Below are 25,324 nucleotides of genomic sequence, written 5' to 3'. Positions count from 1 at the left end.
GATGACCTTGGACTCCCACTTCAGCCCCTGCCCCAGGCTCAGTCCGTGGGTGCTCAGCGCCCTGGAGGGCCGTGCGGCGGGGAGGGGTGCAGGGGCGACTGGGGGACAAGCCCCTCCTGGCTTCACGCACCTGCGGGTCCAGGGAACCATCCCACAGCCACCCTAGAGGTGCCAGGCCCGTGCGCAGACCCATGGCGGGGAGGGGACGGGGAGGCCGGTGGGGACGGGTGGGCTCAGGGAACACAGTGGGGTCCCTCAGGCACCCCCCACCTCCCAGCCGCACACCATGTCCTTCCTCTGCGTTGTCCTCAGCCTGCCTCTCTGTGGCAGCAGCTTTGCTAAGCGTGAGGCTCAGGCAGGCCCAGGTCACTCCCGCCTACCCGGCCCCACATGCCCGGAGCAGGAAGCCCCACCATGGCAGGGGCACCGCACCCTCCTCTCCTCTCCCTCCTGGCCGGGGCCCTTCTGCTCGGCACCCCCACCCCCTCAGCCATGCCTGGGAGCGCCTCAAACTCACCTGGACAAAACACTCTGGTGCCCTCCCTGCCTCAGTTTCCTCCACCCACTCAGTGCCCCCTGGAAGCAGCGGGTCATCCGGCTCCTCCACCCACAGACGCTCCACCCTGTGGGTTCTGCCTCCCAGATCCCTCCGCATCCAGCCCGCCCCGCCCCCTTGCTCCCAATCCCTTCACCCTCTGGACTTGGGCAGCCGCCTGGGTTTGTGTCCCCTCAACCCAGTGCCCCGATCCACTCCAGCCGCAGACTCAGAGGCCACGACAGCACCACGGACCTCTGGAGCAGGGTTTCCCAGCCACCAGGTCCCAGGCCCCAGCGTCCAGTGGTGGATGACACCTCCCCTCAGGCTCACAGAGGGTCAGACTGGGCGGGAGGGGGCCAAGTGCCCCGCAGGGGCCAAAGCTCTGGATGCCAGCGTGGGGTCCTCACCCCTGGCCCCCTTGGGACACCATCAACTGACTGACCATCCTGTCCATGCCCTCAGGCTGCAGGGTCCCTGCCACCCACCGAGTGCTGAGTGGTCCGTCCAGGATCATCAATGGGGAGGGTGCCATTCCCAGCTCCTGGCCTTGGAAGGTGTCCCTGCAGGTGAGGGGGGTTCTGTGCATGTGGGGGGTGCACTGGGGTGGGGACCAGGCTAGAGAGCTGCGGACCCTCCCATTCCTCTCCCCAGGATAAGACCGGCTTCCACTTCTGCAGGGGTTCCCTCATCAGCAAGGACTGGGTGGTCACTGCCGCCCACTGCGGGGTCACGTGAGGCTGGGCTTGGGCAGTTGGGGCACCCTAGGTGCCAGGGAATGACTCTCACCCCTCCCAACACCAATCACACGCAGCCACCAGAAGGAAAAAAGGGTCTGAGACAAACTGCAGGGCAGGACCAGCTGCTCCTACTCCCTGCCGCAGGCAGAGCCACAATCTTCAGGGAGCCCCCACTCCAGAGTCCCCCACCTCCTCAGACCCTCAGGCCACCTGGACCACAGCTTGGGGAAACTTGGGAAGTCCTGTGCCTTCACTGTGCAGGTGGGGAAACTGAGGCCCAGAATGAAAGAGACGTCCTTAGGTCACCACCAGATTCAGTGGCCAAGCAGGGGCTTACCTGGCCTAGCACACTTCCTGGGCACCCCTCAGAGGAGGTGGCCATGCACCTGAGCACCATCTGCCACCTCCTCCCACTCCAGAAGAGCCGCTGTGGTGTGGCTGGGTCATCTGAGCTTGGCCCTGACCAGGAGGCTGTCCAGGCACTGAGGGCTGCTGCTGTATGGCGGGCAGGCAGAGGAGGTGAGCTCGTGAGGCCACACCCAGGGGGTGCACCCCGGAGTGAGTGAGGCCCACAGTGAGTGGGTGCTGGGGCCCCTGCCCAGCTGCCCCAGCCTCACCCTGCTCCCCGTGGCCTGCCCTGCCCTGCTCACAGGCACTGCCCTGCTCACGGGCACCCACCTCTCCGGGCTTTCTTTCCTTCTCTTTCCCAATCATAAAGCGCCTGTGAGCATCCCAACAGGGGCTCCCAACAAGCTTTATTCATTGTAGAAAAACATGAAAATATAAAATTGAAACAGCACCACCTGTCACGTGCCATTTTTCCATCAGTCTCCACAGACCATGTCTGTCTGGTCCCCTCCCCCTTCCTTTCTCACACTCCAGCCACATGAAGAGTTCTCAGTGCCCTCTGCCCAGAGGTCTGCCCTGAACTCCCTCACCCTCAGGGATTTCTGAGCACCCACCGTGTGACGACCACTCTGTCACCTACTGAAGCTGGCCATGTCTGCCAGACTCTCCCAGACTGTGTCCCCAGCTGCCTGCCCTGCACTGACGACTGCCCTGTGGGCTCCCTCTCGAGCAAGACCCCATACACCAGAGTGTCCCCGAAGGGGCTTCTTAGGAATGAGATTTATTTTGTTTTTTGGTCAAAATTCCAAGCACAGCTGAGAATTGCAACACAGTCATAAATCTGTCCATTTCTTTTAAATTCTCTGAATTAAAAATCTACCAAACACGAATAGAAACATGGCCCAACACTGATGCACTTGAACAGCAAGTCTCAGCAGGAACATGGCCTGCATGGGCCCCCTGCAGTGAGTGACAGCCGCCGGGGCCAGCAGGGGGCCAGCCTGGCTGGGCTCCTCTCCGACGGGAGCAGCATGGTGCGGGGGCTTGCCAGGAGGTCTGGGCTGGGAGTCAGAGTCCCAGGCCCACCCAGGATGTGAGTGTGGCCCCGAGGCCAGCTCCCCACTGTGGCTCTGCCTGGTGTCCTTCCTCTAGGTCCTACCTTCTGCTGCCCAGGCCACAGCTTCCTCCTGGGTGCTGGTTCTCTCCTCTCACAGGATGGAAACAGCCAGGAAGTGGGAGTGAGGGAGGTGCACCCTGGTCCCTCGCTGAGAGTGGCAGGTCCCCTCCAGTGTCCCCATCACAAGGAAGAGATGGTTCCTCTGCCTACCATGGAGTGGCAGGGCTGAGGCTGCCAGGGACTGGGCAGGTAGGGTGGAGTTGGTGTGGCCTCTGAGGGAACTTTCAGGCTATGGGGGACATTCTCACCACGTGGCGATGGTGGAGGGGAAGGTGGCCCAGGGGATGGCAGGCGGGGCAGGCCCGATCCCCCCACCTTGGTGGGGTGGGTGGGTGAAGGGCCCTGACCCGCCCCCTTCTGCCCTGCAGCCAACAAGACCCCTGACAAGATGCAGCAGACGGCCCTGCCCCTCCTGTCAACGCCAACTGCAAGTTCTGGGGCAGCAAGATCACTGACGTGATGGTCTGTGCCATAGGCAGCGGCATGTCCTCCTGCCTGGTAAGGCTCGCTCGGGCTGCCCTGCCCGCCTTGGCAACCATACCCGGCCCCTGGTCATGGGCCGGGGGCTGGGCTCCCCCCTCCCCGTCCTCACCTACTAACTGCAATCCTTATGGGTGCCCAGCAAAGGCCAGAGTGAGGCTCACAGGTGCCCACACAGGGCTTCCTGGCCCCAGGCGGAGGGGGACCTTCCCTGGACGTGTCAGCCCATGTGACAGATGGTGACCAGGCTTAGAGAGGGAAGACCCTGCCCACAGGGGTGAATAGCAGAGGAGCTGGGACTGCCCCATGGACCCAGACCTGAGGGACTTTGGGCACAGCCCTGCCCCACACTTGTCACTTCTCTGACCTCTTTCCGGACTCTGCCAGGACAGGACTCCCTTTCAGGCTTGGAAACACGTTCTCTCTCCTTCCTGCAGGGTGACTCTGGCAGACCCTGGACCCCGGTGGGCATCGTGTCCTGGGGCATCGGGACCTGCTCCACCTTCAGGCCCACCGTGTGCCCCCGCATCACCGCGCTCCTGCCCTCCCCAGCATCTGTGTAAAAAACTCAAATAAAACCCCCGAAAGCAACTGCTTGCACCTTGGTGTCTGTGTCCCCACCAGCATGGGTGGGGCTTGGGAGGATGGTTGCCAGCACCCGGGACCCCTCTGTGGAGTTTAGAGCTGGGACAACTGGCAGACCACCCAGCCCTGTCCTCTTCTTTGTACAGACAGGTAAACTGAGGCCCAAGTTCATATGCAGAATGGTCAGAGTTGAGCAGCACCAGGGGCGCCAGACACACCCTGCAGCTCCCATCCGGGGCCACAGGCTGCCGGGAGCACACGCTGGCCGGAGCAAGGCCCTTCTCTGCGCCCCCCCCCCCACCCGACTCGGAGGCCAAGCCCATGTGGAATCCCAACAACATACTTTGAAAGTTCCACAAACTGGAACGTTAAGTTTCTTTCTAAGCAAAGCTCTAGAAAAGGCCTGTGACAGTGAATTTCTCGTGTGCATTCACGTGTCCCCCAGAGACACCCTTGGCCCACGGGGTCTCTCCTCAGGGGTGGGAGGTCCCAGCAGGGCTTGTCCCCCACTGGGCTGCTCCTGGCCCCACATCTGCCCTTGCTACAGACGCCTGGGCTCCATGGATGATTCAAGGGGACACGGCTGCCACCCCTGATGGGTGCACTCAAGCTGTGCCTCTGGGCCTCAGACCCTGCATCTCTGACAACTGCTCCCCAACTTCTCTCCAGCGCCCAGGCTCTGCCCAGCCCCCCACCCGCTCCCAAGGCCTGGTGGCCATTTGCAGACCTCACCCCACCTTGCAGGAGACACCCAGCCCCAGGTCCTGGCCCAGCCCTGCTTCCCAGGGCCTTAGTTTTCTTCCGATGGGACCCACTTTTTCTTCACCTTCCCCAGAGATGCCACCTGGATCTTCACCCCCTTAAGCCACTTCCCCTGAAGTTTGTCACTTGAGGGCCGAGGACACACCAGCCTTCCCACCCACAGCCTCTCTCTCCTCTTGAATACACCTCAGGCAGCTGTTTTGCATTTTTAAAATTTTATTTAAATGTAACTATTAGTCAAATGATTGGAAAATCAATAATGAAAAATAGTTCTTTAGGGTTTTCTCTTGGTGCAGAGAAGGAACATGTGATAGCTGCACTTGCCCTGGTCGGGGCCGGGGTCAGCCCGAGGGGTCACACAAGGCCCCGTGGGTTGAGGGATCCTCAAGGCCCCGGCCCCAGCCCCCCAGCGTGGTGACCCTCCCCGGGCCGCAGTGCACGCAGGGAAGCCGCCAGCCAGCCCTCGGCACCAGCTCCTCTGAGGCCGTCCCACATCCTGCCCTGTCATAAATACGTACAAATCCCTGGACAGTCTGGGGCACCAGGCCCAAGGCAGAGCTGGGGTTGCCTGTCCCCAAGCCTGTGGCACATCGACTCTTCAGACGGGCGCCTGGGGTAGCTCGGACCATCACCGCCCCTCACACGTCCTCCTGGTCGCCTGTTCTCAGGCAGCCGCCAGCTGGCCCAGGACCCGGCGGAACTGCTGGGTGCTGTGGCCCAGCTCCTTGACCCTGTCCACCATGTCCTGGGCAGCGGAGGGCGACGGGTACTGCAGGGCAGCAGCCTTGGTGGTGGCTACAATGCCGCGCAGGAGGTCGCACAGCAGGTTGCTGTAGTGGGTCACCTGGCTGCGCACGTCGGCTGCCTTGGCCTGCCGCGACAGCGTGTCCCCGATGAACACCAGCTTGTGGGCGCTGAGGATGACGAACTTGCTGTGCGCCACGAAGATCTTGGGTGGCTGGTTGGTGGCCACGGCGGTGAAGAAGGCGTCCACGGCGTTGGTCAGCGTGGTCAGGTTGGCCTCGCACTGCTCCAGGTAGAAGAGCAGCAGCTGCCGGTCCGAGGGCCCCAGGCCACCTGTCCTCCCCGGGCCCAGGGACTGCGCCGGCGCCCACCTGGCCAGGTCGTGGTCTATGGGCCGTGACACCTCCTGCTCCAGGCGCTCAAACTGCTTCAGCTGGGGCGGCAGGGGAAGCAGGACAAGGTCAGGCTCTCGGCAAAGTCAGGACCACAGCCACAGGGCTGGGCGGCCTGCCCTGGGCAAACCGGCCAAGGCTTTTCTAGAAAGGGCTGCCCCTCGGGGCTGTCCTAGTGGTGGGTGGGGCCGCGTGCTGTTAGTCTGCTAGAGGTTCTTCGACACAGTAACTGCCACGTGAGTTGTATTTAACTCACGCTACTTGTGAGGCCGGGGCCTGGTGAAGCCTATGTAACTCACATGAGCCTTCACTATTTTTCAAATTGGCATGTAACTCACCCACAGAAAATGATCAAAAATAACAAATTTTTCATTAAATTAGAAAGGATCATTTTGTTTTCAAAGCTTCTGTTTTATTTTCACAATAAAACACCGTGGCCCCAAGGAAAAAAATTTTTTTCTAGTGTGGCAGTCAATGTGTTAAATTACTCTTCCACCAACCTTAAAAAGGATTCCATTCATTTAACATTTTTGAAATGCGAAGATGATAGAGGTGGAGAACAGATCAGTGGCTGCCAGGGGCTACGGTGTCACTGCCCCGCTCTGGGACTGGACTGTAACTACCTAGCACTGGGCAACCCAGCGAGGGGTGCTGGGGCCCTCCCTGCACTATCTCTGCAACTTCCTGTGAATCTATAAATACTTCTAAATAAAAAGTTAAAAAAATTTTCTCCTTAGTTCAAAAGTCACACACACATGATAAAAGCATTCAAATATACCAAGGAGCACAACGGTAGACATAACCTGTACTCCTGCGCCCCTAGAAATAACCTCTGTTAAAATTCTGGTGAGACCGGGTATGGTGGCTCACCCCTGTAATCCTAGCACCAGAGTGCTAGGAGGCCGAGGTGGGTGGATCGCTCAAGGTCAGGAGTTCGAGACCAGCCTGAGTAAGAGCGAGACCCCGTCTCTACTAAAAACAGTAAGAATTATCTGGCCAACTAAAAATATATATAGAAAAAATTAGCCGGGCATGGTGGCACACGCCTGTAGTCCCAGCTACTCGGGAGGCTGAGGCAGAAGGATTGCTTGAGCCCAGGAGTGTGAGGTTGCTGTGAGCTAGGCTGGGCCACGGCACTCACTCTAGCCCGGGCAACAGAGTGAGACTCTGTCTAAAAAAAAAAAAAAATTCTGGTGAATTCTCTTTCAGAACTATATACTAAAGAATTTGCAGATGCAATGGCATAATGTCTTCAAAATAATTTACAAAGAAGAAAGGGAGGCAGATGAAACAGGATTAGCTGTTGTTCTGGTAACGGTGGATGCTGACAGTTTCTTGGGGGTTCACTTTTTCTAATGGGTACCTGGGGAACTACTTTCTCCAATTTTATAAATGTATTAAATTTTCCATAGTAAAAACTTCTCTTTTTTCAGAGACAGGGGTCTTCATCTGTTACCCGGGCAGGAGTGCAGTGGTGTGATCATAGCTCACTGCAGCCTCCAACTCCTGGGCTCAAGTGATCCGCCTGCCCCGGCCCCCTGAGCAGCTACAGCCCTGCGCCACCACGCCCAGCCCGACAGTAAAACTTTTAAGCAAAGGAAAAAGTCATGTGGTGTTAGCCAAATATTCAGAAAGTCAAAATTCACACGTACAAAAAAACTGGTGAATATTTTTTAAGACATTTTCCTTTAAATACGAACACTCCCATTTCCTTTTTAATTAGAAAAATGCAAACGCTATATATAACATATTGTCACCTACTTTTATCACATAATGTCGTTCAGTTCTTCCATGTCAGTGAGCATGTATAAAAGCATCTAAACTTTTTTCTAATCCCACTTCTGACGTGCAAAAAAAAAAAAGAAAAAAAAATTTATTTTTTTTGAGACACAGTCTCACTCTGTTGCCTGGGCTAGAGTGTCGTGGCGTCAGCCTAGCTCACAGCAACCTCAAAGTCCTGGGCTCAAGCAATCCTCCTGCCTCAGCCTCCTGAGTACCTGGGACTACAGGCATGTGCCACCATGCCTGGCTAATTTTTTCTATATATTTTTAGTTGTCCAGCTAATTTCTATTTTTTTTGTAGAGATGGGGTCTCACTCTTGCTCAGGCTGGTCTCGAACTCCTGAGCTGAAACGATCCACCCACCTAGGCCTCCCAAAGTGCTAGGATTACAGGCGTGAGCCACTGCACCCGGACAAAAAAACAAAAAAATTTTTTTTAATTAAAAAAAAAAAAAAGCATCTAAACTTTCTACTAACAGCAGCGCTCGCCTAGGAGACACCAGAAGGGGACGATGTATCCTCCCAGCGCTGGTTCTGGCCAGGGCAGTGACCAGGGTGCCTGGACACAGGGATGGACAAGCTCTGTTTTCTCCAAGGGACCAGGCTTTAAGCCTTAATCGGCAAAGCCAATATGAAACCGCCCCTTCCTAACTCTTCAAACCCTATTTTCCCCTCTTAGGCAGCTACTTGGTAAAATTCTTCACCTCTTGGTTCTCTTGTCCAGGGAGACAATACACTTGGCTTTTTTCTTCATTAAAAACTGGTGGGTCTTTTTATTCTTTGACAATTCTTAACAGCTACAGAATATTCTACCGTACAAATGTTTATACTTTCTTCAACCAACACTCTACCATTAAGACATTTTGGGAATAGAGGGATTCCACATTTTTCACTGATATGAAAATGGGATAAATATCTGAACGTGCATTTTAACTTGTTCTTTATGTCCTTTATGTCACTCAAGCCCAGGAGTTGGAGGTTGCAGTGAGCTGTGATGATGCAACTGCACTCTAGCCCGGGTAACTGAATGAGACCCTACCTCAGAAAAAAAGAAATTTCTGAAGAATGTGTAATGCCGTGGAGACATGCCTGAGACAGAAGCAGGGTGCAATGTTCACAGAGCACTGCCTGGACAGGCGGAGAGAGGCCCCAGGGGAGGGAGCAGAGTGACAGGCAGCCCAGCTGCGGGGTTTACTCCTGCTATGTCCACCTGTCTGTCCTCCCTGCCTCCCACCTGCACCCTGGCAATAACCTACAGACAGAGATAGCCACGGGGCAGCGACGGGACGGGACTAGCTGAGGGCTGGCACCAGGCCCAGCCCTGAGTGCTGGGGTAGGGGTGGGGGGCTCTTGCCTATGGATGAGACCACCGTGCTGGGAGAAGCTGGGGAACCCGGGCGTCACTGGGGCCTCACCTGCTGCAGCTCCAGCTGGCTCTTCGCCTGCCGCACAATGTTGCCCTTTTCCAACAGCTCCTTCTGGGTCTTCTCAAACTCCTCCTTCCCCTGCAGGGGCAGAATGGGCTGGGCTGGGTCCAGTCTCTCTGCTGAGCCAACAGTGCCAGCTGGCCCCGGCAGCGCAGCCAGGGCCCAACAGCCACCAGGTGGCGCTACACACAGCAGGCTGGCATAGGCCTGGCCCAGGAAGGGGCTGGGCACAGGGCGGGCTCCACAGGGAGGAGGGACAGTCTGTGGGGCGTGCCCACCCTTCCTGCCTGGTTCCCAGGTTTCCCACAGGAATTAACTCCAAGCCCCTTCCCTCGGCTGTAGGCCCACCACGCCCGGCCTGGAACACTCTGCACCAGGACGTCCACCTGCGGGCACCCAGGCCTGTGCTCAAGGGTCTCAGTCTCAGGACCAGCCCCAGCCACCTTCCCATCACCTTGTTCTATGTCCCCCACGCCTCAAAGTGTTTTTGTATAGTATTCTTTCAGAATCTGCCTCCCCAAACACAGCAAAGCTACCTCTGCCATGGTCACCAGAGCTGCCCAGTCCCGGAGGTGCTCAGGAGCCACTCTTGGTTGGTACCACAGAACCTGGTGACACGGCCACACTGGGCCGACGTGGGCTGAGGAATGGGCTTCCCGGGGCCATCTGGCCTGGAAGGCCCAGGTGAGAGGAGGATGCAGGGACTTACCAGTGGCTGGCCCTGTGCGTGGGGGGGGAGGGCGGGGGATGGGGGCGCACCCACCTGCAGGTGGACGTAGTCATAATCCTCCATCCAGCCCCCCTCGCTGTTCTCGTACTGCCCATCCGGCGAGTCCTGGGAGGTGAACTTGGGTGGTGAGGGCAGGGGCCGTGACTGGATGCTGCTGGCCTTGTCGGTGGGGTTGGGGTGCAGGGGGCCACCCCCCTCGGGCCCTGGGGCAGGGGCCTTGGTCCGTCTGAAGAGCAGTGAGGCATTGCCGTGCAAGAAGGAGGCCAGCTGCTTGGTGTCCTCGGGCACAGCCCGTGAGCAGGCCACCAGGCGGTCCAGGTCTTCAGGGGTGGCTCCCGGGCCTCCCCGGCCACTGTCAAGGGCCTGACCGTGTGCCACCAGCGTCTGGTACACGTCCTCCATCTTCTGCAGTTGCCTGCTAAGCTTGGCATGCAGGGCACGGTCAGATGTGTGGGCGGCATTGCCCACAGCACTGCGGGCAAACTCCAGCAGCTCGTGGACAGCGCCCTGGACAGCAGCCACAGCGGCCCGCAGGTCCTGCACCGGAGGCTCCTGCAGCTCGGGGGTGCTGCGCCAGCCCCCGGTGCCCCCAGCACTGCCCGCCAGGTCCAGGAGGTGGGCCACAGTGGCGCTCACACCCTGCTGGAGCCGCGCCAGCGTCTCCACAGCAACCTCCAGCTCCAAGGGTTCCCGGCCTGGCCCTGCCACCTCCAGGGAGGACACGGACTGGCTGCTGCGGGTGCTGCCAGTGCTGGACGCCGACAGGCGCTTGCCATCGGCTTGGGCCTCGCGCTCGGCTGGGGGTGGCACTGAGTACACGCCGTCGTCAGCCACGCCGCCGTCGGCTGCCTCAGGAGGAAGCGCCCGTTCACGGGGCACGTCGTACAGGGTGCCGGGGCCCGGCCGCCGCAAGCCAGGGGGCACATCATAGAGGTCGGGAGCAGGGGGTGGGACGTCATACACGTCCTCGGCTGGCGGGGAGTCCGGAGGGGGCGCAGCAAGGACCAGCGGGTGGCGGGCCGGGTCAAAGGGCTTGGCCTTGGCGAAGGCGGGGGGCACGTCATAGGTCTCCTCGCGCAGCAGTGGGCCGTCGGGCACGTCCTTGCTCACCGATGGAGGAACATCGTACACCTGGGGGCCACGCGGGGGCCAAGGCTGTCCGTCATCTGCCTGCCCACCGCAGGGGCCGGGGTAGGAGCCAGCCCCCCACCCCCAGCCCAGGGACACGTTCGTCATGAGTTTTACTCACGATGGTTGTGGTTAAGAGCCCAGCTCTGAGCCAGGTGACTCTGCCTCTCTGTGCCTGTCTACTCAGCTGTGATAGGGAGGACCTCGCAGGGTCACACGTGTGTTAATGCACATAACTGTGTGTACAGACACTCAGTGAAACGTTATCTATTGTACTGCCACTGCCACCACCGTCATTGTCACTATCATCACCAACACCACCACCACTGTCACTGCCACCGTCACATGTGGACTAGATTAAACTCTGTAGCAGGTACGTGGCTGAGATGTGCATTATACTCAGGTGGCCACACTCTGGTTTCCCCAGGACAGTCCTGGTTTGTGCCTGATGTTCCCACGGAACTATTCGTGCCCCTTTCACTCTCAGAAGTATCCTGGCTTAGATGACAGATCCTGTGGCCACCCTCTTGGCGCCTCTAAGGACCTGCTGAGAAGGGCCCCTGACGGGCCGGCCCACAGGAGAAGCAGCTGAGGCCCAGACACACATATATACACGGGGCAGAGCGGGGCCAGCGGCCAGTCTCTTCCTGCCCCCAGCCCTCTGCACACACCCAGTCACCCACAGCCACCCGCAGAGTAAGGCCTCAGCCTCCAGGGCCCCAGCATTTGCCGCCTGCTCACCGCATGGTGGCTGGACGGTGGCAGGCCCTTCTCCACGCTGGGGGGCACGTCGTACACATCCAGCAATGGGTCTCGGCCATTGGGACCCTTGACAGCCATGGGGGGCGTGTCATACACCTAGAGGCAGAAAGGGTGCGGTGTTACAGGTGCCAGGGCCATCTGGGCGGAGTGGGGACGGCGGAAGGGCTGCAGCAGCCACCCCAGGACCGGGGCTGTGGACGCCGGGTGGCTCAGGCCCTGGTTGGGGCGCAGAACCCAGCTCCCTGGGCGAGGACCACGCAGAGGCACAGACCCCCACCCCGGGCCTGACCCCCCAACACCTACCTCCTGGCCATACTGGTTGGGAAGCAGCCCCCGAACGGGGGGCACATCGTAGATGTCCTGGGGTCCTGGGGCCAGCAGGTGGCGTGGGATGTCGTACTCGTCCTGCTCCGGCTGGGAGGCCTCGTAGACGTAGCCCTGCCCTACTCGGGTGGGCACCACCACCTGGGGGCAGACGGCCGACTTCAGCCCTGGCCCCCAAGCCAGCCCTCAGGATCCCCCACAGGCCCCGGGGAGACCTCGCTCACAGCTGCAGGCCACTCCCCTGCGCGCGGGCAAGGCCCATGGAGCCACTGGGTCTCATCCCCTTCGTATGCTCTGACCTTTTTTCAGTGAAATGCAGCACTTGGGGTACAATAAGACCCCTATGTTTTTAGAGCTGTCTGGTTCTGGGCCAGAAAACAGAAAGTTTCTATAGCTGGATGACCCGGAAGGTTCCAGAGGAGGGTGCATGTGAGCGGACCAGGAGGGGAGGAGGCCCTGGCTCTGGAGGACACAGCCAGCGGGCAACGGCCACCCTGACTGGTTGCATGGCCCCCCAGGGTGAGAAACCACAGCCTGTCGTCACCTCCCAGCCGCTCCCTCCTCAGAAATGCCTGCCCCGACCACAGGACCCAGCAGCTGCCTCCCCGCTCTGGGGACAGGTGCAGGTCCCAGGCTGGGCCCAGAGGAGGTGGCCTGAAGGGGATACTGAGGAGTCAAGGCCCGGGGCCTCCAAGGAGGTGGGGACCCAGCAGAGCAGCAAGCACCCTCCCCTGTCCCCCGGCAGCCCATCTGGGGCACATCCTGACAGGAGAACCAAGCACTCGAGACCTCAGGGCCAGCTCGGGAGGGCAGGTGGGTGGCAGGGGAGCTACAAGCAGAACCAAGGCCCCTGCTCCCCTCTGCACCCGCACCTGCAAAGCCGCCTTGCAGCAGGCAAGACCCCAGCCACCTGAGGGACTAGGTCTTGGAGGGGGGACGCTGGTCCAGGAGGCCAGCCCTTCCCCTCCCCCAGTGCTCTCACCCTGGCCCAGGGCGCTGGGCTGCAGAGGCTGCTCGGCACACGTGGTGGGCGGCTGTCGGGGTGGGGCCTGCTCAGGACAGCACTGTCCCTCGGCCAGCACAGCGAGCGGCAGGGGCGTGCCTGGCAGCCTCCTTCCCTGCAGGCGTCCGTGTGCCACCCTGCGCCACCCTGGGCAGGATGAGGCCCAGCAGGTCCTCTGGCCCAGCTCAGGCCCCCACAGCTCCCCGAGGGGCTCCCTGTTCAGCTCTCTCCACAGAAAAGCCTTTGTTCCCTTATCAAAGGGGACGTCTGGGACAGGGTTGACTCTGGCCCTCCCCACACACAGCCCTGGGGGCAGCAGAGAGGCAGGCCCCTCCTTCGGGCTTCAGGCTCAACGCCCCCAGCACCCTGCCCAGGCCCGCCTGAGGCCTCCTGGCCTGAAGCTGGGGGCTCTGAGGACAGGCGCCGGCTACCCAGCTCGGCCTCCCGCAGCAGCGCGGGCACCAGCAGCCCCGGGCCTGGCCCAGCCTCCCAGGCAGCGGCAGGGCTGGGCGGTGGCAGGGCTGGGTGGTGACGCTGGGCCTGCGGGGCCCAGCCGGCCGTCTGGCAGCAGAGGGGCTGGGCTGGGCAGTGCTCCCTGCCCCCCGGGGCGTCTGCGTGGAGTCGGGGCAGCCTCTCCAGACACATCTCCCTCCTTGAGCCCCAGACTGGAGTCTCCTCCAGAGCTATTTTTAGACACTGGAACCTGCCAACAGCGGGGCAGACGGGGGCCGGCGGGACGTGGCAGGTTGGCTGGGCCTTGAGGCAAGGCCCAAAGCTTCTCCAGGCCCCTCAGCCTCCCAGAGGCAGGTGGGGCGAGCCGGGTAAGCCCCTGAAGCCAGGAGGTGGCATGACACCCTCCAACTTGCACCCTCACTCAGACAGGGCCCGGGGCACAGGCCAGAAGGGCTCTGGCGGCCAGACCCCAGACCCAGGGCTACCGGCCGCTTGCCAGTCCTGCGGCTGAGGCGGGTGGCAGCAAGCAGCCACAACACCACTGAACAGCAAATGCTTTTTTGTCAGGAAACTGCAGGCCAGACACCAGCGGGGACAGCCTGTTAGGGAAACGGACTCTCCGGAGAGCTGCTGAGCCTGGCTAACGATGGGCCACCCTGCTCTGCACCTGCGGCCCCATCAGTGGGACCCGGAGGCCCCTGGGGCCCTGGGGGACACAGCCAGTGTCCGGGAGGAGGAGCCAAAGACACAGCCACTGACACAGGACCCACACGCTGACACACACACCCCACACAGGGCAGGGGAAACACACGCAGCAGGGCACGCTGCCAGGAGCACTCGCAGCCCAGGCGGCGCGGGGCCCCGGAGGCCAGGGCTGCGTGTCCTCCCGTCCCCTCCTCCCCAACAATTGAGCCTCAAGGGAAGGGACCAACGACTCAGAAATACGCCCTAGCCTTCAGGTCAGTCCCGGGAGGTGATTAAGTCTCAGAGCAGCCCTGGCCCTTCAGGGAGAGGGTGGCCCCTGCCGGACTCCCAGCTCCACACTCTGCCCTGGGGCCCCTGATCGCCTCCAGGCAGCTGGGTGGTGAGACCTTCTGAAAAGTGGATGTCACCCCCTGACCTGGGCTGTCTCCCTGCTCTGTGCAGCCCGCCCCCTCATCCGGGAGGCTCATCTTCCTCCCCTGGGAAAGCGAGCTCCACAGGAGCACCATGGGGTCGGGCAGGTGACCACGACTCCCGGGACACACCTGAGAGGGAGACACTCAGCTGAGCTGGGTCCAGCGCTGCCTGAGCGCGGGGACGAAGCCTCCCGGGGTGAGGAGGGTTGAGATCCAGGCAGAACAGGACTCAGCTTACGCTATGTCCCTAGGGCCTGACTCAATGCCACAGCTGTCCCCTTGAGCACAGCTGCAGCCCCTGACCCAGGGGCGCTCCCCCAAGAGTGACCTCATACAGATGCCTTCCCCGCTGGGGGGCCCTATGGGCACACAAAAGAGCCTCTGCCCTCAGCTCCCAAAAGCCCACGCCCTGGCCCAAAGGGTCTCGGGACCCAGGGTGGCCCCGACCTCTCCCCCAGCCACGTAGGTCACTGGGCTCCCCTCAGCACCAGAGGGAACCTGTTTTAGGCCCAGGGGTCTGACCTCTCCTGGCCACCGGCCTTGTCACTTGCCCTCTCAGCTTCCTGGGTGCCAGTGGCCTCCTGCCCACATGCAGTTCTGGTAAGTCAGCCCTGCCGACCTCTGTTGGGGCCAGGGGACGGGTTCCCACGCGTCTGAGGGCAGGACCTTGAATGTGGCACAGATGCGCACATCCAGACGCTGTCTGTGACAAAGACACGAAGACACGAGCAATCCAGAGCCACCCAGTGCCAACCCCAGCAGAGGGGGTGGCCCAGCACACTCTAGAGAGGAGTTTAATAGCCCAAGAAAATGCTTTTGAGATCTAACGCTGGATGTACAACTTCAAAATGCAAAACTATGTGTACGAATCTGTGAAACAAATAGAGAATATGCTAGACAAAATATGCCAAAATCTCCCAGTGATTACCTCTTGATTGCAGAATTTCATCTCTAGACTTTTTCATACATTATGCATTTTCTATGGCAAACAAGCATTGCTTTCATGATCACAAAACACAAGCAGACACAATCAAGGCTGCCCAGGCCAGGAGCAGTGAGGGGAGGCCAGTTGGGCCTAGGACACAGGGCAGTCCTTCCTGGGCCGCCAGCTAGGTCAGGGCTTGTGGGACACAGGCCCAGGCATAGAAGGGCCCAGCCGGGTAAGCCCCTGAAGCAGTCTGCAGGCAGGCCCCTTGCCTGGGAGGAAAACAGAACAGCCGCCACAATACAGGCTCAAGGCCAAGGCCAGGCCCCAAGGTCTCACTGCTGCCTCCTGGCCACAGAGCTCCTGCTGCCGGCCCAGCCTCCCATTCGCACCAGGACAAGCATGGGGAGGAGAGGGCAGGGGAAAGGGTGTGCCTGAGCAGGGCGCGTGCGGAGTGTGGACTGCGTGTGGGTGTGTGTGAGCACATGCATTCTTACGTGTGAGATGTGGGCGTGCACGTGCATTCATACGTGTGGGCTGGGGAAGTGAGTGTGCACCTGTGTTCAGATGTGTGGGTGTGGAGGCTCCCCGGCCGGGCACTGCCCCTCCCCTTAGAGCCAGCATGAGAGCAGCCCCACCCTGGGCTGGCCCAGCACGGCACACTTCCGCTACTGGCCTGTCTCTGGCCAGATGGCTGAAGTAGCAGGTAGCTGGTGACCCAGGCTCCCCTTGTGGCCAGGGGTGTGGCCAATCTGCCTACTGACTCGCTGCCCAGCTGGCACCAGCAAGGTCCCCACCTCAGCCCTCGGCTGGCTCTGAGGACAGAGGCTCAGTGCCATGGGCTGAGTGTCCACTTCACTTGGCCACTGCCTGATCAGACACAGGTGGCTCTGGACAGGACATGGTGTCAACATGAGGCTGGGCCTGGGCCCTGGGAAGCTGACCCAGCAGAGCCTGGGCTGCTTCTCCTAAGGGTCGGCTGCTATGCCTACCACCAGGTGGCCTCACCCACCTGCCGTGGTCTCCCCGGGACCTAGCTGACTGCCAGGGCTTTGCGGGGTGGTGTGGGACAGGTTTCTCGGGTCCTCTGGGTGAGATGCAGGGAGGACCAGGGATGGAGGAGGTGAGGAGGTGGGGAGCTGGGCATGGTGGCTCAACCTCCATGTCTTCCAGGCCTAGGAAACTCCCCAATTCCTGGGGGGCTTCGAACCGGGAGAACAGGGCAACCAAAGGTCGCAGAGGTCGCTCCTGACTCAGCCCAAAGCGGCTGGCAGGCCCTGCCTCCCTCCTCAGTCCTGCCTCCTTCCCACGGGTGGGCATGGGGGTGCGTGCAGGGCAGGCAGGCATCCGTGCAGCTCAGGCTGCTGGGCTCAGAGCCTGTGGCCAGAGGTCTTGTCCCTGGGCCCAGAGTCCAGTCGGCAACAGCCCGTGTGGGCCTTGAGCCCGAGTCTGTCCAGGGTGACCCTGCCCTAGCAATCCCGTAGGCAGTGTCCCCCATGGTCCAGGAGTCATCAACAGGTCACTGTGCAGGCACCCGCTGGCCCACTAACAGGCCCCAGAGTGGAGAAGGGCTGAGATGTGGAGCCTGGCATGGCTGAAGTGTGTCCAACCCATCCAGGGGCTGGCCAGCAGCTGTGGAGGGTCCTCCAGAAGCCCTCTCTGTCCCTTCATCCTTAGGACAGAGTCTCGGTTAGTGAGACATGAGACAGGTGGCCACGGGGAACAGGCTCCTGTTCCCAGCATCCCTTGCAACTAGGTGGACCACAGACTCAAGGTCTGACCAAAAGAGGTAAGTGGAAGGATCATCAGAGAGGGCACATCCTCTTTTGTCTCTCCCTTCCCTACTGGCCAGAGAGAGGACGCCAGAGCTCTGGCAGCAACCACCCCGCCGCGTGAGATGCAGGACCACGCTGAGGGCGGCAGGGCACCTAACAGCTGTGCAGGTGCCCGTCTGTCCTGGCCTCTCCCCTCCAGACCTGGCTTATGTGGGAAAGAAAGAAACGCCTGCTGTTCCACCCACTCCCACCTAACCAACACGCTGCCCTCCACGCTTGATTTCCCCCTTCCCTCATGCCCTTCTCTTCCTGGGCTCGCTGTCTCAGTCTTGACCCCTCCACACTCCGCCATATCCTCCGCTCGGGATCAGAATGAGTTCACTAAGACGTGGATCTGGGCAGGTCGCTCCTACTCAACACCCTCCACCGTCGGGCAGCACTCAGCCCTTCAGTGGGCACTGGGCCCCTGAGATCTGCCCCAGCCTGGGGCTCTGGCCCCGTGTGCCAAGCCCTGCCTGCCCACCTGGAATGCAGGACACCTGTCCACACCTCCCGGCCTTTGCAGGCTGCTTCCTCTGCAGTAACACGTGCCCACACAGGTCAGCTTGTCCAAGGCCAGCTCAGTGTCTCTACTCTGGGCTGCCATAGCCTGGTCACGCCCATCTTCACAAGACGAATGAAAGCTTTCCCCAAACACTGCTCACCTCGAGCCCAGAACAAATGCATATCCGCTGCCGGGATGCCAGCAACCCCGAGGGTGCTTGGGCCCTGCTGCGCCCAGAAACTAGGGTCCGGGCTAAACCCATGGCAGGGCTGCGTGGCGGTGCCAGGCTGGCCTTACCTTTGCTGGGGTCTTCGTCCCCTCCCAGCTGCGTGTGTCCATGGACAGGGGCACCTGGTAGATGTCATGCCCTATCCCAGCAGAAGGTGGCACCTGATAAATGTCCTGGGCAGGACTTCCAGGTCCTGGTGGCACCTGGTAAAGGTCTGTGGCTGGGCTGGGAAACGGGTGATGGGGCGTCTGCTTCGAAAACGTGGACGTCTGCTTGGCCGGGGGTGACTGGAACTGAGGGCTGGGTCCAGGGGCTTGGTAGAGGCCTTGCTGAGCCTTGCTGGGGGTGGGCACCAGGTAGACGCTGTCAGGTTGGGGCTGGTAGGTGGCGGGGAGCATGGGCGTGTACTGGGAGGCCGGGGGCACAGCAGCGTGGAGGCCCTGCGGGAGGCCGGGCTGGGGTTGGGCCGGGGTGGTGGGCAGGCCGGGGCCAGGCCCTGCTGGCTTCTTGTCGTACATGCCCACCAGAATCTTGAGGCGGTTTCCTGGCACGATGCCTTGGCGCCCATGCAGAGAGCAAAGCCACCAGCCGTCTAGGCCCTGCGTGTCCCGCTCCAGCACCGTCATGATGTCGCCCTTGCGGAAGGAAAGCTCATCTGGGGACTCGGCCACGTTGTCATAGAGGGCTTTGGCCAGCACGTTCTGGGGAGAGAGGACACAGGCGGGCATGAGGGAGGAGGACAGGCACGGGGCTCCTGGGGGCTCATCTGGCTCCCACACCCTCCAGGACCTGGCAGCATCTGGCTTTGGCACTGGGAAAGGGGTTCAGTCGGGTTTGGTGAGATCACGGTGCCTCTGTCCCCACTGTCCCTCCCTTCACCAGAAAGGCCCAGCTGCTCCCCACAACTGCAGCCACCACCAACACTCTAGCAATGACATTCAAGACACTCCTAAACCCCTCCTGAGGCCACACCACCTCTAAGACCAACGGCAGGGGGAGCAGCAGAGTGACAAGAAGGTTAAAAGAAATAGCAAATGATTATCTCATGAGATGCAAGAAAATAATTTGACAAAAATGACAGCTTCTTAGGATAAAAATACTGGAAAAAAAAAAGAGAAAGGACTTTCTTAACTTAATAAAAGTCCATCTATCAAAAATCTACCAAAATATCTGTAATTAATGAAGAAACTTCAAACACCTCCCCTGAGGCTGGGGAGAAAACAGGAGGCGCACTCCCTGCTCCCGGTCCCGCTGCCGTCAGCACATCCCCCCAGAGCAGGGCTGCTGCTCCACGGGGCCCAGGACCTACACAGCCTGAGCGGAGCCTGGAGGAGGCCGTGGGATTAGAGGCAGGAGGACCACAGCTCGGGCAAGCCCAGAGCCTCACTGGGGACACAGCCTGGGCGGGGAGGCCCTGCAGTCCTCACCCCTGCTGCTGCTCCCCTTGTCCAGGTGCCAGGCTCAGCCTGAGCCCAGAGATATCACAGAGGGTACCCAGCTACGGGGCGCTGGTCAGCAGAGCAGGCACCGAGCTTCCGCAGCCCCTCCTAGGGCAGCAGAGGGGTGTCTGGGTTCCGCAGGGGCCCCAGGCCTCACACACATACACACACAAGCCAGGTCTCACCAGCCTGGCCTCAGCTCTGGGCTGTCCTGCAGGGTCCCTCCTCGGAGTCTCCTGGGGTCTGAAGACACACAGCCTGGTCTAGACTGACTCAAAAATGGGACCTGGGTTCTGGCCTGAGTCCTGTCTCTGGACTCCAAATGAGATTCCAGGCGGAAGGAGGGGCCACGCCCCCTCGGGCAGAAACAGGAAGTGGGAGCCTGGGCCCTGGGGCAGAGAGCAGTGCAGGGTAAGGCCCACCCTCCTCCCTCCACCCCAGCAGCTGGGGCTGGAAAGTGCCCCTCTGAGCTCCGCCTCCCAGGCCAGCACACTGAAGGTGGGAAGAGGACGCTGGCACACGGGGAGAGGCCCAGGCAGGCAGTGAGTACTCAGGGTCCCAGGAGCAGACGTTCAGACCCAGCCACTCGTGTGCCCAGGGAGCCACCAGCCAGGAGCCCACTTCTCCAGAGTAGCCCACCAGGGCAGCTCGGGGAAGGCAGAGCCCGGTGCGGGGGTGGGGAGCTCACCTCAGTACCAAGGTGAACGCCAAAGGCAAAGGCCCTCGGAATTGCTACAGTTATCACAGCACCATCCACACCACGATTACAACAGAATTTAAAATGCACTGAAGCATAAATGATGCTTCAATTAAACATCATGAGAAATTTTTAAGTGGGGAGAGGGTCAATATAGTACTGGCATGTTGAGACAATAGAGGATACTTTCTCTTCCTGTTTTTCAAAATTTTTCAATTTGTATTTAATGAGTATTTCTTGCTTTGAGGCTGAAAAAATACACATCCTGAAAAAGCAAACAGTGAACTACCTCCTAGGCTCCGAGGCAGGATGGGACAGGCAGTCTCGACTGGTCCAGAGGCCAGAGCCCCACAGAGGAGCCGGCAGGGGCGGGGGCTGCCCCGCAGCCCACCCGGGCTCACGGCCCCCCTCCCCAGGCTTCCAGCCAGAGACACGAATTTCCCAAATATGGTCTGCAGCCGGTCTCCGGGATCGCATCTCATCAGGGGGTGGGACACCGGCCACCCTTCGCCAGTGACCCCATAGAACACAGAGCTGCCCTGCCGGGTCCCCCTAGCCCCTGCCCTGGTGACCACAGGAAGTGCCAGCAGAGTGAGTCACAGGAAAATTCCCCTCCAGCGGAGTCAGAAGGGATGGGGGTGTGGACAGAGGGGACTGCCCCCAAAGGCCCCTCACCTTAGGAGGGCAGCCCAGTGAAGGCTGGCAGAGAGGCCCCCACCAGACAGGGCAGGGCGCTCGGGGTCTGGTGAGGCCAAGGCTGGTGGAGAGGAGAGAGGGGAGGTCTGGCCCAGGTGAACCACCGGCCAGCCTCAGGCCTCCCAGGATGGCCAGTCCCCACCCCCTCACGGCATGAGCTCACTGAAGTTTGCGACTTAGTCTGGGGCAGCTGGAGCCAGGCTGGGAAGCACTTCTCGGGCTGGGCACGTGGCACCAGGCGCCTGGCACCAGGAGCTCTCCCGCCTGCGTCAGCTGGCATGGCCCCACCCACAGTCCCCAAGGCAGCCCTTCCCCCACCCAGCATGAGTCCTGGGCACTGCTGGTGCCCAACAGACCACTCTAGCTGGCCAAGCACCCACCTCTCTGGGCCTCTCTGGCTTCCCGGCTGCTGCCCGAGGACATACTCTCCTTTCTTTTCTCTCCAGTCACTCAGCAGCAGCTAAGAACCAGACCTGGGGCCCAGCTTTCCCTCCCACTGCTATGTGACCTCAGGCAAGTCCTTTAGCCTCTCTGAGCCTGCAGAGAGGACAGCCCTGGCTTCATAGGATTGTTCTTTTGCTTAACAAAAGATTCGCCTGGCTCCTGCTCTAGGCCAGGCACTTGGCCAGGCTCCATGAAGAAGGCCCCTGTCCTCGTGGGGCTCACTGTGAAGTGGGGCAGAAAGTTTGCTCTGATGGGGAAAAAGTGGGGCACAAAAAATAATGTGGGACAAGGCCTCTACAAATAGGGCTGGAGATGGCCTCCCCAAGGAGGTGACATTTCAGACAATTCATGCCAGGGAAGAGCATGGGGGCAGACAAAGGGCACTACCCGAGGTGCAAGAGCAGGGGAGGGGGTGGAGGGGAGACAGGTCGTGGCCCTGCAGTGGCAGACAGGCAGGGGATGGTAGCACTGCAGACACTATGGGATGAAGCAGCAATAACTCAATAAATGTCATCCAAACAGCAGCTTCTCGTGGCCAGATGAGCCCAGACCACCCAAAGCCCACACCACCCCAAGCATTCCTGCTCTGGACATGCTCCCAGGCCCCCTAGTCACCTCTCCCGGAATCCTGCATTGTGCCCCAAGCTGGAGGAGAGGCCAGACTCCCCAAACCTGCTATCCTGGCCTCCCTAACTGCTGGGCCCGGGCATATGACCCATCTGGGCCAATCAGGGGTTCCCGTCTCAAGCTCTCGAGGGGCACAACTGACCTTGGAGGGGTGCACAGCCAGGGCACTGCCAGTCCAGGCGTATGCCGTCGGCCATCTGTTCCAAGGCACGACGGAGGATGTTGCCTAACTTGCCCAGAGTCTCTGGCCACCTCACTCCTGCCTCTAGGAACCCTCCTGCTGCGTCCTACTCCTCCTTCAAGACACGCTAGGATAGCATGTCTTGCAGTGTCATCTCCCCTCACCATCCCCAGCCACCAGCTTGCACCTTCAGGCAGGCTCCGTGTCCCTCCTGGGGCACCCACGCCCCTTGCTCTCACCTGCCACTGCTGACCAGCATGTCTCGTTACAGCGTAGCTCATGCCCCGAATGGGAGGGAGAAGCCTATCTCCTTTACCGTGGTGCCTCCAAGCACGCGCACCAGGCCTGGCACAGGATGCCCGACCAGCGAGCATCGCTGAGTGCGCGGGGCTGAGAAAGAAGCCCTGGCTGCAAAAGGCCAGGTCCTTCCCTGGGAGCCCCTGTCCTATCTGGTGAGCAGCTCGGCCACACAGAGGGACCCAGGAAGACCCTCTGGGGCTCGCTCGTCCAGGAGGGCGGGGGCAGAGAAGAAGGCCAGCCTGACGCCAGCACGCCCCAGCCAGGCCCATGCAGAACAACATCCTGGTTGTTGCACATGGGAGCTGCCAGGGCTGCCCCACAGGCCCGCCTGGCTCTGAGAATGGCCCTCATTGTGTCCCTGGGGCCTGTCTGGGCGCCAGACCCACCCAGACCGGGTGGACCCTCAGAATCAGAGCAGCTGGGGCCTTGGCTGCAGGCAGACACACGTCAGGGAGAACGGCAGCTGTCTGATGGGTGTTCAGGTCGCCTCCTCGGCTCCACTAGGGGAGCCCTGGACGTGGGTGTCCCCAAATTCTGACTCTGGGGGAAGGTGCAAGCTGGTGGCTGGGGGGTGGTGAGGGGAGATGACACTGCAAGGCTCCCTCTCTGAGGAGCCTTCCCTGGTTGCCTCAAGGGAAGCTCCCACGAGTTCCTTAGGAGCAGGGCCCAGCCAGGCCAACAGCAGAGGAAATGCAGGCGTCCCTGCTGACCAGTAACCCCTTTGCCAGGCCTGGCTCCACGTCTGGCCTGAGCTCTTTCAAACAGCACATGCGCTCTCAGCACCCACAAGCCAGCCCACAGTGGGACTCCTGATCTCTGCCCAAGTCCCTGGGGCAGGGGGAGAGACATGGAAAAGGGGAACAGTGACATGCTGGTCACTAGCTTTATAAGGCTAACAAGTGTGGCACAGTCAGGCCCCACCAGATGCAGAGTTCTTTTGTGCACAGCCATCAGCTCACTGACCCTCAAAATGGCCCTTTGAGACACTATGATTCCCTCCACATTCCAGAAGGGGAAACTGAGGCTGGGAATAATTACCTTACTTGCCCAGGGTCCGGATCAGGGGCAGCAGAGGCAGACCAGGGCTCTAAGACAAAGTGGAGCTAGTGGCTCCTGGGTGATGCTGAGGTTCACAGAAGCCAGGGTGGAAATTCCACAGGCCTTTGCCACCCTCCTTGCTCCAGCCCCAACACACGGCCTTACACAGCAGGCACTTGGCAAACACTGGCTCCCTTCATACCCAGAATGTGGGCCAAGTTTATTTCTGGGGTATTCTGTTTGCTTGTCCCAAAGAGCCCCTGGTGGCCAGTGGATGCAGGCCCAGTGAGTGTGTGTCCGACTGGCAGTCTGACCCTCCAGCCCTCCTCACTCAGGCCCAGCAATGCACCTAAAGGAGCCTGAGACCACAGACCTGGGGCTAGGGTCCTGGCTGTCCCACCTTGCCCTGCCCCCAGGCTCTGAAGGACTGCACCTCTTCCTTTCCCTGTTCAGGATGTCCCAGCTGCCCCACCCTGGGTGGAACTCTATGACCAGCCGGCCGTAGGGGCATCTTCCCCTAATACTCCCATAGACAACTGAGTGCCCGGGGTCTGGCTCAAGTCCTTGGTGCTGGCAGAGAGCAAGAGTGTGGGTGGACCACACGGCCTGTGTGCAGGCCTCACGTTCCACAGCTACCCCAAAGGGAGCACGGCTCTTGTCCCACCTGCCTCTCGAAGCATCAGTGGTGTGCGGGTCCTCAGCCCCATGCCTGACACTCAGCTGCCACAGGAAGGTCTGCTGACTGAAGGAATAAAGAGCCACCTGTGGGCCAGGCGCGGTGGCGCACGCCTGTAATCCCACCACTCTGGGAGGCTAAGGCGGGAGGATCTTGAAGCCAGGAGTTCGAGATCAGCCCGAGCAAAAGCAAGACCCCATCTCTACCAAAAACAGAAAAAATTAGCTAGGCATGGTGGCGCACGCCTGCAGTCCCAGCTATTCAGGAGGCTGAGGCAGGAAGATCACTTGAGCCCTGGAGAGTGAGGTTGCAGTGAGCTATGATGATGCCACTGCACTCTAGCCCAGGCGACAGAACAAGACTCTGTCTCAAAAAAAAAAAAAAGCTACCTTTTGGGTGGCCGCTGCCAAGGGCTCCCCTGCACAAGCACAGAGCCACAGCCTGGCCTTGGCCACAGCAGCAATAGCACATGCCTTTGTGTCCAGGGCCAGCTATGGGCTGGAAGCACGTCCCTGCCCCCACTCCTACCAAGACATCCCAGACACTGTCCCTGGGAGGCTGGGCAGAGGAGCGGGTCCTGGAGGGCCCTCCTGCTGCAGGACATGGCGTCTGCAACTCCAAACACACCAGGGATGGTGGGGACATGCTGGCAGACCCCGGGCCTGCACCCCTGACTACTCTCTGCTCCCCTACCCTGGCCTTGGAGCCCTGTAGGGAAGATTCACAGGATTCTCCAGTGGACTGGCAAGTTCACTTTCATGATGTGGGTCTCAGCAGGGGGCTTATTGTAAAGCTGACCCCTTACTTCAGGATCAGCACCAGCCCAATACAGGGGCAAGCACCCAACCTCCAGCCCCAGCGCCGTCATCACGGGGGTCCAGGGGCCAGAGGAGAAAGGACACACCTTATAAGGCCTTGGTTTCTCCATCTTGACATCTAAAGCCCCGGGCAGCTCTGCCCCTCTCCAATCCTAAATGGTAACTTTCAGCAGCCCTTAACACAGCACTATCTGCTGTGTGGAGATAGAGGGGGACACGATGTCCCAAAATGTGAGGTTCTCCAGCTATGAAAAAAGTACCAAACCCCAGATTTCTGAGATGCACCAGTGGAGACTAGGCCCGAGGTGAGACTCTGCCTTTCCACCCTCTGACTCCGTCCATCCCAGGGCAGGACCTAGAGGGGAGGGAGTTAGGGCAGCAGCACAGGGCAGAGCCAAGGCCTCTCCCCCTTGCTCAGAGAGCCAGAAAGGGCCTAATTGAGGGCA

The 25,324-nt window shown here is 60.4% G+C and overlaps 1 protein-coding gene across 2 annotated transcripts in view; it reads right to left on the bottom strand.

Annotated features, from left to right (window-relative positions):
- Positions 1-4,832: 4,832 nt before the first annotated feature.
- The window catches only part of BCAR1 (BCAR1 scaffold protein, Cas family member), a 35,359-nt gene continuing 14,867 nt past the window's right edge, over positions 4,833-25,324 (bottom strand). For both annotated transcript variants that reach the window (XM_045533925.1, XM_045533924.1), the window contains exons 2-7: positions 18,031-18,663; positions 11,895-12,056; positions 11,571-11,687; positions 9,735-10,832; positions 8,960-9,049; positions 4,833-5,804 (exon numbers count right to left, since the gene is read on the bottom strand). In XM_045533925.1, coding sequence (XP_045389881.1) covers positions 5,292-5,804; positions 8,960-9,049; positions 9,735-10,832; positions 11,571-11,687; positions 11,895-12,056; positions 18,031-18,663 — 2,613 coding nt within the window. In that variant the 3' untranslated portion in view covers positions 4,833-5,291. The remainder of the gene's footprint in view (positions 5,805-8,959; positions 9,050-9,734; positions 10,833-11,570; positions 11,688-11,894; positions 12,057-18,030; positions 18,664-25,324) is intronic.

The sequence above is a fragment of the Lemur catta genome, chromosome 20, assembly GCF_020740605.2.
Source record: "Lemur catta isolate mLemCat1 chromosome 20, mLemCat1.pri, whole genome shotgun sequence".
Taxonomy (NCBI): domain Eukaryota; kingdom Metazoa; phylum Chordata; class Mammalia; order Primates; family Lemuridae; genus Lemur; species Lemur catta.
The sequence above is the reverse complement of the archived record's forward strand: the minus strand, read 5'-3'. Positions and strand labels throughout refer to the sequence as shown.